This window comes from Labrus bergylta, chromosome 6 (assembly GCF_963930695.1).
Source record: "Labrus bergylta chromosome 6, fLabBer1.1, whole genome shotgun sequence".
NCBI classification, from domain to species: domain Eukaryota; kingdom Metazoa; phylum Chordata; class Actinopteri; order Labriformes; family Labridae; genus Labrus; species Labrus bergylta.
This window is the reverse complement of record NC_089200.1, coordinates 7580429-7596376: the sequence shown is the minus strand read 5'-3', so window position 1 is coordinate 7596376 and position 15948 is coordinate 7580429. Positions and strand designations below refer to the sequence as shown.

At 40.7% G+C, this 15948-nt stretch overlaps 1 protein-coding gene across 20 annotated transcripts in view; it reads left to right on the top strand.

The window, feature by feature from the left end:
- The window catches only part of dock7 (dedicator of cytokinesis 7), a 49429-nt gene that overhangs the window by 25066 nt on the left and 8415 nt on the right, over positions 1-15948 (top strand). For 3 of the 20 annotated variants that reach the window (XM_029277303.2, XM_029277302.2, XM_029277306.2), the window contains exons 19-43: positions 176-262; positions 1027-1258; positions 2268-2432; positions 2635-2655; positions 3007-3176; positions 4217-4309; positions 5825-5914; positions 7141-7236; positions 7375-7515; positions 7772-7885; positions 8009-8176; positions 8416-8555; positions 8898-9067; positions 9458-9636; positions 9771-9953; positions 10805-10964; positions 11284-11380; positions 12260-12277; positions 13632-13728; positions 13849-13983; positions 14081-14233; positions 14829-14987; positions 15118-15218; positions 15325-15517; positions 15609-15752. In XM_029277303.2, the coding sequence (XP_029133136.1) occupies positions 176-262; positions 1027-1258; positions 2268-2432; positions 2635-2655; positions 3007-3176; positions 4217-4309; positions 5825-5914; positions 7141-7236; positions 7375-7515; positions 7772-7885; positions 8009-8176; positions 8416-8555; positions 8898-9067; positions 9458-9636; positions 9771-9953; positions 10805-10964; positions 11284-11380; positions 12260-12277; positions 13632-13728; positions 13849-13983; positions 14081-14233; positions 14829-14987; positions 15118-15218; positions 15325-15517; positions 15609-15752 (3306 nt within the window). The remainder of the gene's footprint in view (positions 1-175; positions 263-1026; positions 1259-2267; positions 2433-2634; positions 2656-3006; positions 3177-4216; positions 4310-5824; positions 5915-7140; positions 7237-7374; positions 7516-7771; positions 7886-8008; positions 8177-8415; positions 8556-8897; positions 9068-9457; positions 9637-9770; positions 9954-10804; positions 10965-11283; positions 11381-12259; positions 12278-13631; positions 13729-13848; positions 13984-14080; positions 14234-14828; positions 14988-15117; positions 15219-15324; positions 15518-15608; positions 15753-15948) is intronic. The other 17 variants (XM_020633719.3, XM_020633718.3, XM_020633724.3 and 14 more) reach the window with 13 other exon arrangements.

The window sequence follows — 15948 nt, the reverse complement described above, 5'->3', positions numbered from 1 at the left end:
TTTTTGCAGATGTTTTTGCAGTAATGTTTAGACTTGTATTACTGTCTTTCAGTGACTTCAGAGCACCCTTTGATGGTGTTGAATCTCAGCTGTCCACTCAGGCTTTTTTTGGTACCCTTTGTAAAATGTTCTTTATTAAAATGATTTTTTTTTAAATGGGTGTTTGTCTCTTTAGGTTCCTCTCCCAGGGATGAAGTGGGTTGACAACCACCGAGGAGTATTTAATGTGGAAGTGGTGACTGTTTCAGCCATCCACACACAGGTAACAGTAGTGTGTATATCATATTACTCACTGTCTTTTGGGGATTCAACTTCACCACCTCTCCTCCTCCTACTCTGTCTCATCTTTACGGATGATGTCATTGCTCTTTATCTGAGCGAAGGGAAAATTTAGCTGCACAATTTACTCTGTATCCTGCTTTTCTGTTTTGTTGCTATATCAATTTCTGTCGAATCCTTTTTATACATGAACACAGGTTACACTTTAAAAAATCAGTCACAGTGAAGACAAACGGGCTGTTTTCAGGTTTAGACGGTACACCCTCCCTAGCATCAGTTCATTAGTGGGTGAACCTCGCCTCACCAGTAATTTACTGGAGTCTACTCCATCTCTGTGTCGATTGGGGTGTAGAGGGCTTGACTGTGGTCCCTAGGAGCCTAACTGGGACTAATGTGCTCATAAATCACTGCTCCTGGCGCAGATTAGACTTGCTGGATTCTGGTGTGTTCTTGTAGTAGCCTTCGTTTTTGTGGATTCCACTTGGTGAGCCAACTTAAGACGAGTAGATCCAAGCTTACTTTTTTTTGATGACTACCTTCTAGCTTTTTCTGCTTTAACTTTCCTTTAACACTGTTGTGATTTTTTCCTTTTGGGTTAGGCTAATTCATTTTTTCTTGCTGTCCTCTTTTCTCTGCACCCATCTTGATCATCCCTCTCTCCTTTTTTCTTGTCCTGTTTTCCTCGTCTTGTGTATCTTATGTCAACAAATATCTTTATCTATCATTATCCCCTCTCTCCCTATGCAGGACCAGTATCTGGATAAGTTCTTCGCTTTGGTTCACGCCCTGGACGAGCACATGTTCCCAGTCAGGATAGGTGACATGCGCATCATGGAGAACAACCTGGAGGCCGAGCTCAAGTCCAGCATTGCGGCGTTAAACTCTTCCCAGCTGGAGCCAGTGGTTCGATTTCTTCACCTTCTGCTTGACAAGCTGGTGTTGCTCGTTGTGCGGCCGCCAGTCATTGCCGGGCAGATTGGTAAGATATTTTATTGCACTAAACTGATAAGCCATAGATCACATATTGATTAACCTCCAGCTTGGAGGTGTTAATCTCTCTAGTATAGTAAGGCATACATTTTATCACCTCAAGCTGTAGAATGTAGATGGAACAGATAATGAAAAAAAATTGAATAAATAAAATGTGGTCATAGTAACTTGGCCGCCTTTGCTGTGTATGTATTTTCAAACTCTGGTTTGTCACCACTACAACTGTTTCCATTCAGAGTTTCCCTCCTACATCAGTTTTTGATGTTTGAAATTGCATCTTTCATTCGTATGTATAAATGTTCTAAAACTGAAAAATGGCAAGGATCAGCACAAAGACAAATAAAATAGTGTGCAAACTAATGCTGAGATGCTGCTGGACACTTGTTATAGGAGATGGATGTGACTCAGGAGATAGAGCGAGCTGTCCACTGGTTAGATCCCCACCTCTTACTGTTTATTTGTTGATGTTGAAACATCTTCTCCTCGAGTCTTCAAACAAATATGTGAAGAAGATTTAAATGTTGCCACTCTGCTGTGTTCATGAAGTAAAAAAATCAACTGGAATATAATATCTTTACTACACTTTAATGAAAGTATTTGAAGTAGATATGATTCGTTGATGTAGAAAGGGTAAAGAAATGCTATTGAACACACTTGACATAATAATATCGAAATGAGTGTTAACAATCTGGATTGCATTTTGATACATTTTAGCTTGGTCTTATTGGTTACCATTTTGTTCTGGTGGGGTCACTAACAGTTTACTCCTCCAAGCCGGGACATGACAGAAAAATGTTGAGAACCACTCACAGAAACAGACTTCTAATTATTCAAATTCAACAGTAATTGTATAAATATATATATATATACAGTATATATATTTTTTGCTGGTCAGCCGTTACCCAACTACACAATAAGCAATGTCTTAAATCAATAATGTCTTATTCCATGTCTGCATTGAAACATGTCGATGTGTGTTGGTGGGTTTGTGTGTTTAGTCAATCTGGGCCAGGCATCCTTCGAGGTCATGGCATCCATAGTGAACCGCCTTCATAAGTACTTGGACACCAGCCAAGACATGCATGGCCGCAACGGCCTGCTCTCATCTTACATCCACTACGTCTTCCGCTTGCCCAGCGCAGACCCCAACTCGCCTTCCCCAGGTATGTTGAATGTTAATATTAAATATTCTGTGTCTTCTTTTCTGTTTCCTCCTTTTAAGTTACCTTCATTCAACCCACCTTCATCTTCACTGGGTTTCTATTGTCAAACCTACTGGCCATAATTTTTCCTCTTCTATTTTTTTTTTATCTTTTGCTTTTTTCCCTTCCTGCATCTATTTTGTCTTCTGCCTGCTCAACACAGACCCCAACTCATCCATAACAGGTACAAACAACTGTAGATCTTAACATAGCGAGCAATTGTTGTTCCCTCCAAAATGACAATATCATGCTTCATGCTTCTTTCCACTCATTTTCCCGTCAAGTTTTTATAATCCTCATAGAATAAATGTACTTAATACTGTATTAACCTTTTATGTTTGCCAAATTGAAGTTGTAGAATCGTGTCTTGGTTCATTGGCTCTTTGGTCTGAAGTGGGGTTATTACAAATGTACATGTGGGCATTGGGCGCAGAGTAAACATGCAACCATCATGTCAGTGTACCTTCATTGTCTTCCTAGAAGCAGATAGCCAATCATATACCTTTCTCCCACTTTCCTTTCTTTGTTTTCCCAGGCCCGGGAGGGTTGGGAGGCTCGGTTCACTATGCCACTATGGCTCGTTCAGCTGTTCGCCCAGCGAGCCTCAACCTCAATCGCTCCCGTAGCCTTAGCAACAGTAACCCTGACATCTCTGGTACTCCCACCTCTCCTGACGATGAGGTCCGCGCCATCATTGGCAGCAAGGTAAAGCTTTGAATTAATATCTTTCAATTTGACATCAGCCCATGACTTCTTTTAGTCTCAGATAGATATCAGTTTGTTTCCTGTTAGGGCAGAAAAAAAGGTGCTCAAACTCAAAATGTTACACGTGGTTCTCATGTGGACAATAGACAGAAATAGAAGTGACAGTCAGTAAAGTTAAATGTTGAACACAGCTGCAGCTCTGACTGATTTGTGATGTATTTGAGACAAACTTATGTAAGGTGATTGAACTGAATCCATAGCTCTAAAACGCACACAATAGGCAGCCCCCCCCCCATGTGCTCAGTGACCCGTGGGGACTATTTTATCAGCATGCAAACTGTATGACAAATGCGTAAACATAAGACTGGACATCTTATCTCTGTAACCTGTGTAAAAGCAACCTGACACCCACACAGACATATGCATGCCCTCACAATGCACAGTGTTTGCAGGTTGTGAAAGGCATCAGAGAGACATCTGGTTAACAGTCACATCAGCAAAGCAGATGATGGCAGGATGATACTTTAGCATATTATTTGAATACTCATACAGCATTTAAAGGTGTTATTAACAGCCTAAGTCTCTTCTGGTTTTCTGAGTATCTTTTATTTTATTTATTTTTTCGTGTTATGTATTTGCCTTGAATGATTCCCCACTTTTTTTAATTTAACCTGAGCAGTGAGTGAATGCAGCCCTTTGTTTAATGAATGTTCCCTTTGCCTCTTATATTTAACTAAACCTTTCTTCTCTTGTCTCTTGAGTGAGGGGGGGGGGGGGGGGGGTTGTTTCTTACACAGAGACTAAAGGGGAGAGAGAGAGAACCTAAGTGCTTTGCTCCTCTGTGGTGATGATTTGGATTTTTTAATTTACTGACATCTAACCTTTGTTTTGGTCCTTTGGCATCTTCCAGCAGTCCTGACCACTGAACCTCTTTAACCTGTCATTATTCCTTCCCTCCTCCTTCCCCCCCCCCCCCCGTGCTGCTCGCTCACTCCCTTGCTTCCTGCCTGCCTTGTGTCCTTTGACCTTGGCACGCCTAGGGCTTAGACCGCTCCAACTCGTGGGTGCACACCATGGGCTGTAAGAGTGCCCCCTGGGGATCCAGCCCTGGGTCTGCTCCAGAAACCATGCAGGTGGTTTTACGAATGCCCCGTCCTTCACTTTGCCTCACTGCTAAAACAGCTCACTCTTTTCACCTTGAAGGGATACTGGGATATTTGGAGTTTTGGTTTATTTTTGTACTTTGCCAGAAGTCCTTAAGAAGGGCATTTTCTCCATAATGAGTATTATAAGAGAGTTTTTTTGTCCTGAAGTCATGATCACATAATCATAAAGCTACTTCCAGACTTTTTACAACACTTTGTGCTGAGTTTTTTTTTCAAACTAGAGAGATTCCTACCCTGAAGACATAAAGTCCAAAACTTCAAAATATTACAGTATTCTGGTAAACTTTAAATCACAAGCCTCCCATGATCCCTTACATGGGAGTCACAGCCGCCTCCATGACCCTCTGCCTCACTCTAGAGTCTGAAGTGTCATCCCTTCCACTTATCACATCTAACACCTCTCTTTTTCTCGGTGCTTGCATGATTCAACACGTAGACTTAATCGGCATATTTCAGTCCCTCTTTTTATCTGTAATTTCTGGAACATAGTTGGCCTCCTCTTTCTCTCCGTGTCGTTCTGCCTGTTGTTTTGGGTTTATAGTGGTCTGTTGTGGCTAAACCCAGAACCAAGGCACACTGTAAGGATTGTTGGAGTACTGTAGAAGAGAAAAAGGGTAGTGTTAGAAATCCTCAGACTAGACTCATTTTGAATTCATTTTCATTTCATAAATTCTTTCTTCTATCGCTACTCTCTCTCTCTTTCTGCATTAACCTCATAGTCTCCACTCTCAACTAGAATCCCTGCATGACTCTGTACTAACCCTACATAGCAATCACTTTGTCACTGAAGCATGGTATCACTGTGAGTGTGAGTGTGTTTATGTCTAACACCTTTATTTTTCTATCTTCATGTGACGTTATGTCCTTTTTTTGTACTCATTTTCAGTTTTTATGACATAGAGACATGTTTGTTTTGTTTACATTTGTTTCTCAATTACACATCTGTTATTATTAATGGCAAGAAACCAAAATTATATCACTTCTGCTTGCTTATTGTAATCACAAAATAAGATTAAAACATTGAATAAATAGTGCCAATACCCACTAACAACATGATAGGCATACTCTGCCTTTTATTGATAACCCTTTTAGAACTAAAAATGTTATTTCCTGATGACATTTTACACCTATGAAGTATTCAGTTCACCTGGAGGGATTCAGAATCAGTAACTCAAAGACTTTCTTTCCTTGAGCTCTAGCCATTTTGCTCCCCTCCTTCAAGGGAATCAAACCACAGATGACTGTTTTAGATTTCATGTTCATTTTTAAGTGTTGTGGCCCTATCCTGTGTCTAGTTGTTTATTTGTGTTTCCATGTGTTATAAGTGTGTGCAACAGATCACTGAGCTGTAAAGTGTGCATGTATGTGGTAGACCCAGCAGACACATTTTCCCTGTTTGCTGTGGAAAAAGGTGCAACCCCCCTTTCTCCCGTTGCTCCTCCACTAACCTTGTTGTCACCGTTCCATTCATTCCACCCATAGGCCATGGAGCGCTGTGGCAATCGCATGTCTTCGCACACTGAGAGCGCCAGTTTCTTGCAAACTTTAACAGGACGGTTGCCCACAAAAAAGGTAGAGCCACTTGCACTGGGGGAGGAGCCAACCCCGCCCCGCTCTGTACTCGCCTCCTCACCTGTCTTGTCTGTGGATGTGTGCTTCTCGACTGGTTGATGTTGTACTTGGTGGCTGTGGAGTCTTGTTGAATGCTGAATGTCTTTGATCCGCCTGTTTTCCTGAATGTGTCACAGTGATTTACATGTGACATGAATGTTGTTGTCTGGGAAGTCTCCTTTCATTTTGCACTATTTACTCAAATATTGAGTGCATGTTTTTTGTTTATTTATGTCTTTAGTATAGAGCGATATTCAAGTCAGTTTACTTTTACTTCACTGATATAAGAGATACTGTATGTTAAATGTAAATTTGAAGAATGAAAAAAGGTCTTTTTTCCAGATTATCTCCACCAGAGCTTTAAACAACAACGCTAAGTACTCCTGAGTAGTTGAGTTTGTTGGATTGTTAATAGTCAGTTGTCAATGTTATTTTCAAGAAACAGGATTAATTCTTCTTTTAAAGACACAAATACGATCTCAGGAGATTAACAAATATGTCATTTGTATTGTTTAGCCATCACAATTAGTTTCACTCTAAATCTTTATCTTGTATATTCAGCACTATTAAGGGAGGCTTGCCAGACTCATGACAAGAGTTAGCCGGACTGTGTAGGATGTTTGTTTTACATAAAATACACAAACAGGATTAAATGATCATAATAATTGAACAAAACAATCACCAAAAATGTCACCATTAGTCCCATTATTAGGAAGTTTAATGATGACATCTTTTGCATGATAATACTGGTAAATTGTCATTACCTCATTAAGAGCCAAATGTTGCTGCACACAAATCTCATGCTATATGTTTTTTTTTTCTTCAACATGTAATGTATGTCAAAGTGTTGTCGGTAAGATGTTTAGGAAATATTTTCTAAGTTAGACTTAATTTCAGTGTAGGGACCCGAGCGCTCAACTGAACCGTGTTTTCTTTTCGCTTCTCTTTTATTTCATGTCACAATCCAGTTGAATACATATATGCTTTGGTTTCCAGTTAAACCTATATTTACGTAGTCTGTTCACAGCGTGTAGACCCAGGGAAGGTTAAAATGTTTAAGATGGACACTGATGCTTCTTCTGGTGCCTCACATTCTTTCTGTTTGTCCTTGTTGCCTCTCCCACTTTGTCCCTCCCTTTCCTCTTTTTTTTTTTGTCTTCATCTGTGTACTTTCCTGATCTACTCAGCTCTTCCACGAGGAGCTGGCCCTCCAGTGGGTGGTAAGCAGTGGAAGTGTCAGGGAGGGCGCTCTACAACAAGCCTGGTTTTTCTTTGAACTCATGGTAGGAGACAAACAATTTTTTTTACAATTAAAACTGCTTTGATTCATATATTTTACTATACAGTCAAAAACATTATTCACTCTGCGGTACTTGTCCCATGACAATATCTGGTGTTCCATCCAAACCTCTTAACCACAGGTGAAAAGCATTATCCACCACCTGTACTTCACCGATCGTTTGGAGTCACCCAGGAAGAACCGTTTCCCAGAACGCTTCATGGATGACATCACAGCCTTGGTCAGCACCATCGCTGGTGATATTGTGTCTCGCTTCCAGAAGGTAAGTAGTGGCCTTGTGAGGTGTGTGGTATTGGTAGAAGGGCATCTAAGGGAAAAAAAGTCCATTCAAGGGAATTCAGAAGAATATATTAAATTTACAAATTGTTTATTAACAAAATGATTTTAAAGATTGTACTGTAAATGGCCAGTTTTGTCTACACTTTTGTAAAGTGGCAGTAAATATTTGAGACTGCCAAGAGTGTCCTGTAACATCATTTTTCTAAACGTCTTAAAGAATGTGTTTCTGATCCAAACAGGACCTAGAGTTGGTGGAGAGACTAAACACTAGTCTGGCCTTCTTTCTCAACGATTTGCTGTCAGTCATGGACCGAGGTTTTGTCTTCACCCTTATCAGGGCTTACTGGAAACAGGTAAGTGCCTTTTGTATGAAGAACATATTCATGCGTAACTCAAACTTTTTAATCACATCTCATGTTGACACACTCACAGCCTTTTCTTAAAACAAATGAATGTGTACTGGTTTCTGTCTTCAGGTGTCCACAAAGCTTTACGCTCTGCAGAACCCAACCCTGGAGTCTCTGAGGCTTGATTTCTTGAGAATCGTTTGCAGCCACGAACACTACGTTACCCTCAACCTGCCCTGCAGTCTGCTCACCCCTCCTGCCTCCCCCTCCCCCTCTGTATCTTCAGCAACTTCACAGGTCAGATAAAAAGTGGATCGATTAGAACACCAGCATACATAATTAGAACCAGGCATAAGAAAGTCTAATGAAAGCACTTTGTGATAGTTTTGTTGGATCAAAAGTTTCCCCTTTAACTTAGCATATAGATAAAGATAAAATCCTCATGAAATGACTCTGCCTCATTTAAAGGAAAATCAATAATGTACGGTGTTAATAGTCTTATTTATTTAAATGTCCTGTTTCTCTCTCATCCACAGAGCTCTGGGTTCTCCACACATGTCCAGGACCAAAAGATAGCCAACATGTTTGAGCTGTCCGTCCCTTTCAGAGAGCAACACTTTCTGGCTGGACTGGTTCTGTCCGAACTGTCTGTAATACTGGACCCAGAAAATGAGGGGTTAGTACGCTTTGGATGCAATCTTACCTATAAAAAAACCCAAAAAAACTTGTGGTTCAGTTCCAGGCATCTAGGTATGTTAGGGATGTTAATGACAAGGCAGTGCATGTGTTCTATATGTATGAGTGTCATACTGTCTGTGTTTAACTCTAAAGTGTCGTAATGAAAAGAAAGCGATATATTCAGTCAGAAAGCCGTATGTTCAGTCTAGAGGCTCTGTATCTGTTGGAAAAGATATTTCTGTAAAAGCATAGAACTCAGTTGGCATGTGTCCTCATGGCTGTTCACACTTTGATAAAGCATCTCTTTGTTCATTTCTAATTGTTCTCTTTCTTACTTTAGGATGTTCGGCCTACATAAGAAAGTTGTGAGTGTGGTCCATAACCTGCTGTCCAGCCATGACTCTGACCCGCGCTACGCTGATCCTGAGGTTAAGGCCAGAGTCGCCATGCTTTACCTTCCTCTTATCGGCATCGTCATGGAATCACTACCACATCTCCATGACTTCACAGGTACATCTAATCAGATTTCCCACAATTATGACTGTCGTGAATGAGGCTAGCTGCAAGATGGCACTAACTGATGATGGCACTCGACACTTGTGCAATTTGTCTCTTGCATTACGAGGCAGGTCGAGACATATTGTGGCAAATAACTGGAGCTAAGTAAATCATTGCAGGTTGGTAGGCAAGTCATGTTGCCTACCAACTCTCCCTCAAGCTCATGTTAAAAAATTAGAAATGAATAACATTGGTCTTGATTACCTCTACAACAAACACTTTACTCATTATAGTGTCCCCACAAGAATTTAACTTAATGTTTTATATTACCTTATTTACTCTAATCCCACTAAGTCCCATTAGAAGGTGAATTTTATAGTCACTCTTGTGTTTGTGTACCAGAGTCCCATAACCAGTGGGGTCGGCCAGGCGGTCCCCAGGGGGCAGCGGTTGGCAGCAGTGGAGAAGAGGCAGAGGGCGACGGTAACAGCTTGATCAGTCAGACTGTCGCCATGGCAATAGCAGGCACTTCCACGTCTTCCCCAATGTCCCGACCAAGCAGCTTCTTGCTCAACTCGCAGGTGAGCTGGTGTTTGTGATAGTTAGATTTCAATAGTCAGAACTAATATGAGGCTGTTGTTTCTTGCAATTAGTGTAGTTTTTTTTTTTATTATTTTCCTGCTGTTATTTTTTCCCTCCTCATTAATCTCTCCAGGCGAGTCGTCAGCACGGTAGCTTCTCGGCCGAGTCAAGTCGTAGTCTGCTCATCTGTCTGCTGTGGGTGCTGAAGAACGCAGACGAGCTGGTGTTACAGAAGTGGTTCACAGATCTGTCTGTGTCACAGCTTAACCGCCTGCTGGATCTCCTCTACCTCTGTGTCTCCTGCTTTGAGTACAAGGTAACAGCAACAGCAAATACACCACTACCTAAAGAGACAGAAAGATTATTATTGATAACGGCCATTATATGCAGGGACTACAAATGTTACCAGAGAATAATAAAAATAATAAGCAAGTTGACATTGTTCAAATTGTATCTCAATGTTCTAAATCTTTGGTAGACAATAAGTTGTGCTTTTTCCTCTTTCATACTTAACCCATGTTTCACTGGAGTAAAGTTGTCACAATGTTTTATACTTCATATTTGATATCACCATTCATTTTAATGATCAAAAGTACCAAAGCTTTATAAAAACTTCAAATCCTCAGTTATATTTAAACCAAAAGCTTCTGTGAGTCAAACAGAGAGAACTCTTCTCTTATGCACAAATACATTGGCTGTGTTTTGCTACTGAAACGTTGCCGATTCGATTTAGACAGTGTGCAGGAGTTTGTCTGCTTTTTTTGTTCATTAAAAACCGAATAAATACCAAATATTGGGAGTCTAGGACTTTTGTTTATGTTGCTGCGGTATAGCAAAAGGAAGCAATAGCGTTTGATTTTTACTAGTATCGTATTGAAGTTTCAAATTCTGGTATTTGTGACAACCTTACACTGCTGCCCCTTCGCTTTGTTTGCTGAATTTGGTGATAAAAATAAGACAGACAACTTGCTACTTTCTATGCGACAATTATCTATTTCTTCCTGTGTATTTGAAGCTCTTTCTGCTGTGCACTCTGTTTGCCTTTTCAGTCCTTGCACACATCCCTTGCACTACTAACCTGCTTTGCTTGCTGAGTGCTGTGCTTCAAATAACTTCCTTGCTTTCCTCTCCTGTCTGTCCGCTCACCCTCTCCATCATGGATACAAGGCCCATGTTGTGTTCACCATGCAGGGGAAGAAGGCGTTTGAGCGAATGAACAGCCTGACCTTTAAGAAGTCCAAAGACATGAAGGCCAAGCTGGAGGAGGCCATACTGGGCAGCATCGGAGCCAGACAGGAAATGGTGCGACGCAGCCGCGGACAGCTAGGTAGGAAAACGTGCTTTGGCACATTCACACGCACAACAACAAATCGTTGTGAAGCACTCGATGGCAAAAACTACAAATCGATGCCATGGAAGGCTTTAAAAAGTCAAACTCCAAGTGTGAAGTACAGAACACATGAATGACCCCAGCAGCCACACTCCACACATGTACAAACAGAGTGCACACAGAGAGCTGTACCCTTTGACAATAATGCAGATCAGGGTCAGCCAGTCGGCCAGAGTCAAGTCACGTTTTCACTGTGTACACACTGCCTCTTTTACCACCAATTTAAAAAGTAAATAATCCTTTCTTCACAATTTAGAGCGGAGTCCATCTGGCAGCGCTTTTGGCAGTCAGGAGAACCTACGATGGAGGAAGGACATGACCCACTGGAGGCAAAACAGTGAAAAGATGGACAAGTAAGTTTTTTAAAAGCATTGAATTCACTTCTTAAACTCTTACTTTATGATATAGAAAACGCCAAAAGATACTCACACACAGATCATTCATTGTAATCAGTCAATGTGAAGGAATATGTCCGTCCCCATTGCAGTCATCATCTCAATGTGTTATTCATTGTTATAAGTAGAAGTCATAATTTGTTGTTCAATAATAACATACGGAAATGACAAGGAAGACAACTGTAGAAGTAGCTGTCAATCACAGGTTGCCACAACGATGCTTTACTGTTTTACTTTTAGGTTCTTAATTTACAAAATGAATTACAAGCTGTATTCAGACTTGAAATGTATTATATAGACAAAAAAGGTCTTTAGGGAAATGTTTCCTGAGGTCATAAACCAAGAAGTAAGGTTATTTCAATACAATCTTGACGTTATTAGCCAACAAGAGGACTCTCTCCCTGCTGGTTGTTTAAAGAATGCAGGTTTAAGTCTCAACCGTGTTGGCTTCACTTTAAAATATCTGAAAGTTTATTTAATTTATTATGTACAGCTATGACTGTGTGAGCAAAATAAAGTATAAATATCATATTTTAAATCAGCGACTATGCTTGATCCTTTCAGTAATGAAGAACTATCACAAACTCGGCTAAACCCCATTCAGTTCTCATCGTTCCCATGTTTGCCCTGAAACTTCACATCTATGTTGCGTGCACTCTTTTTAAAACAGTTTTGTATCTTATGTCACTTTATTCAGACGGTGACAAAACATACAAAGCTATGCTTGATTTCATTTGAAATTTCATTTTATTTCCTGTTCATTGGTCAATTCAGCTCCAGCCTTTGTTTTTCTGTTAATTTCCATTTGTTTTCTCACGTTGCTGTGTGTTGATGTAGGAGTCACAAAGCCGTCAGGTATTGTATGGTCCACATTTGCTGTGTGTTCATTTGAATTTCCCTGCTGCTTTAGTTCCTCGTTCCTAGTGTATTCAGTTGTGTGTGAGCAGTTAAGACAGTAAATATGGATAGAAATGGACACGTTAGTTTTTGCTGAATTTTCTCAATCTGCTGCTTAATTCAGTTGTTCTTAACTTATCTCGCCACTTATTCAGCAATGTTATGGTTCATTTCCTCTCCATGTTGACTTCTTAAACTCACACATGCACACAAATACACCAGCAGTTACCCCCTCATGCTGGTTCCTCCCGCCCCCCCCCCATCCCATCAGCCCCTCTGTCCTGGTAACAATGTCTGTCTCAGGGTTGATAACGGTTGCATTGGGTCTGTTTTGCTTCTTAACCAGTGTGCTTCTTGTTTTGGGGTTCTGATTGGTGTGTCTTTGTGGTTGCTGCTTCAGTAAAAGAACAAGACTGTTATAGAAATAGCTCTTGTTCGGCATAGATTGTTTGACTGTTAGATTAGCAAATATAAGTATATATATATAATAGGGACCAAAAAGCAGTCCTAATAAAGCTTAACATGCCTACAAGTTACAATTTTAGGACATGTAGATGTAAAACATTTGTCATAGTGTCCCACCAGTAGACAGATGTAATTACTCACTCACTTTGTGATGAAGAGAAGCCTCTTCACTGCCTTCAAACCTGCTAACCCTCTGGTGAAGGAAGATTTGGGTGTATGTATTGTATTGTTTCTTGTGGATTTGAGGTCTATGCCTTGCTGGTTGAGAAACATCTTACACTGTGAATATAAATATAGATATGCTAACTATTTTTGAAAGTTTGTGCTGTTTTTGTTGTGAAGGTATTGAACTACAATGGTCCACAGTTTCCCAGTTTGGGATCAATAAAGTATATCTATCTATCTCTCTCTCTCTCTCTCTTACAATGAAAAATCCCTGCACGCACGTCCCTAAGTGGGTGCTGGATAATTAAAAAAGGAATAGGTATTGAGAAGCAAACAAAACTGTTGGTTGTTTTAAATTTGAGGAAGAGCATGTTGGCTCCAGACGTCACTTATCAATAAATCATTTAAACAGGATCTCCTTGGTGTACGGATTTTGTTTGCTTCTATATACCGAAGTATCATATTCCATAGAAGCTTATGAAAACAAGAAAATGTGCTGAGATTCTACTCAGCTTTTATTTTTTTATTTTATAAGCATTTCTTTCTCCTCCTACTTTGTACTGAACTTTGGCCAATGGCTTTCATGTGGCGACTGGAAGCCTTTGCAATCTTCCAAAGTTTCTCATCAGCATCACAATTTTAAGTCATTTTTGTAATTCTTGTCTTTTTTTCTTGACGATAGGACCAGAGCAGAGCTTGAACATGAAGCACTTATCGATGGTAACCTGGCAACAGAAGCCAACATAATTATTCTTGATACTTTGGAGATCGTTGTGCAGGTATGCAAGTGAACGTCATACTGCATTTACCACTGCAGAAAAAAAAACATGCACGGCTTTTCTTAAAGATACCGGAGTAAACATAACCCCATGTGCTAAAACAACTGCATGTTTCTGCAGACGGTATCAGTGACTGAGTCCAAGGAGAGCATCCTGGGTGGGGTGCTGAAGGTGCTGCTTCATAGCATGGCCTGTAACCAGAGCGCCCTCTACCTCCAGCATTGTTTTGCCACACAGAGGGCGCTGGTGTCAAAGGTAAGAGGTTTGGAAAGTCATCCTTACAATTTCCTCTAGACTTTATGTCTTTTGTTGCATTGTGTCACTGTGAGTGCATTTCTCTCTGCATTTGTAGTTTCCTGAACTGCTGTTTGAGGAGGAGACAGAGCAGTGTGCTGACCTGTGTTTGCGGTTGTTGAGGAGCTGCAGCAGCAGCATCAGCACCATCAGGGCCCATGCGAGCGCCTCCCTCTACCTACTCATGAGGCAAAACTTTGAGATTGGCAACGTGAGTACAACTGAAATACTAAAGGTTGACAAACTGAACTGTTCTCCTCTGTCGTAAAATGTGTTCATGCAGGATGGGTTGTAAATGTTAGAGACTCTTTCTTAAAGTGATGAAAATAAATAAAATTCCCTGTACCAAACATGTCTCTGGAAATAACCTTAAATTGAAAGATAATTGAAAAGAAGTTTGTATAGCCTTTTATTTTGCAGGCCTCTCTCTAATCTCTTCTATTATAGAATTTATTTAACCAGTCGTTAGTAGAAGCTTATTAATTTCTAGTTTTCCTGATATCAACTATATTCTTATAGTGGTTTTATAATGTATTATTTTACATTAGTTTACCAACTTTATTTCATAACCAAACAGTGCAGTCCACTTTCCAGCCTTTAAAAAACTGATAAATGCCTAATTTCCTTTGCAATAGTATAGGCAGACTTTTCTCAGATTGTTTTTTTTTGTAAATTAATTTGAAGCTAGAGAAGAAATCTGCTCTTCAGTTTGCTTTCTCTCCAGTCCCTCCGGCACGAGTAAAACCAGTCACCTTTTCAAGTATTCTTCAGTCTAACTTTGCATCGGTTTGTGGTGGTTCTTACAGAACTTTGCAAGAGTGAAGATGCAAGTCACCATGTCTCTGTCTTCGCTGGTGGGAACGTCTCAAAATTTCAACGAGGAGTTTCTGCGTCGCTCTCTGAAGACCATCCTCACCTACGCAGAGGAAGACCTGGAGCTGAGGGAGACCACATTCCCAGATCAGGTACTGCTTTATCCATCAGATTGCCATCAGAAGTTGTTGTCCATCACAGTGTGAGAAGCCCGTTGACTGACCGATCAAATATTATTTCTACTTATGTGGTGCACTGTGTGGTCTCTTTATGTTTTGCTAGGTCCAGGACCTTGTGTTTAACCTGCACATGATCCTGTCTGACACAGTCAAGATGAAGGAGCACCAGGAAGACCCTGAGATGCTGATAGATCTCATGTACAGGTACAGACTAATCCTTTGTATCTGTACTGCCGTCATCATTTATCTTGTTGTTTTTTTTTTGTTTTTTTTTCATGTGCGTCTCCTCTGTTTTGTGCTCCATCTTCAGGATCGCCAAGGGTTACCAGACGTCACCAGACCTGCGGCTGACGTGGCTGCAGAATATGGCTGGTAAACACTCAGAGAGGAACAACCACGCTGAGGCCGCTCAGTGTCTAGTACACAGCGCTGCACTGGTAGCAGAATACCTGAGCATGCTGGAAGACCGCAAGTACCTGCCTGTGGGCTGTGTCACTTTCCAGGTACAGAGACTAGTGGACACATGTCTGTCTTTTATTGTTAGAAAATGTGTGGTTGTATTTGTTAATGTGTATGTATGAATGCTTGCTCCAGAATATTTCCTCCAACGTGCTCGAGGAATCTGCAGTATCGGATGATGTAGTGTCGCCTGATGAAGAAGGCATTTGCTCAGGGAAATACTTCACTGAGATCGGCCTCGTGGGACTCCTGGAGCAAGCTGCTGCCTCTTTTTCCATGGTGAGCGCTGCAGGATGGATAGATAGACGATAAGCTGACAAAAATGCCAATGATGATGTTAGCGATTTTGGGAAAAGGGGGCCAACTTTTTTTTGTCGGCTCATGAATGAATTGATGTTCTATTTTCAGCAGCAGATGTTAAACGTCTGCAGAGAGTTTTACCTCTAAATTAATATTGCACTACTGAAGACTGCAT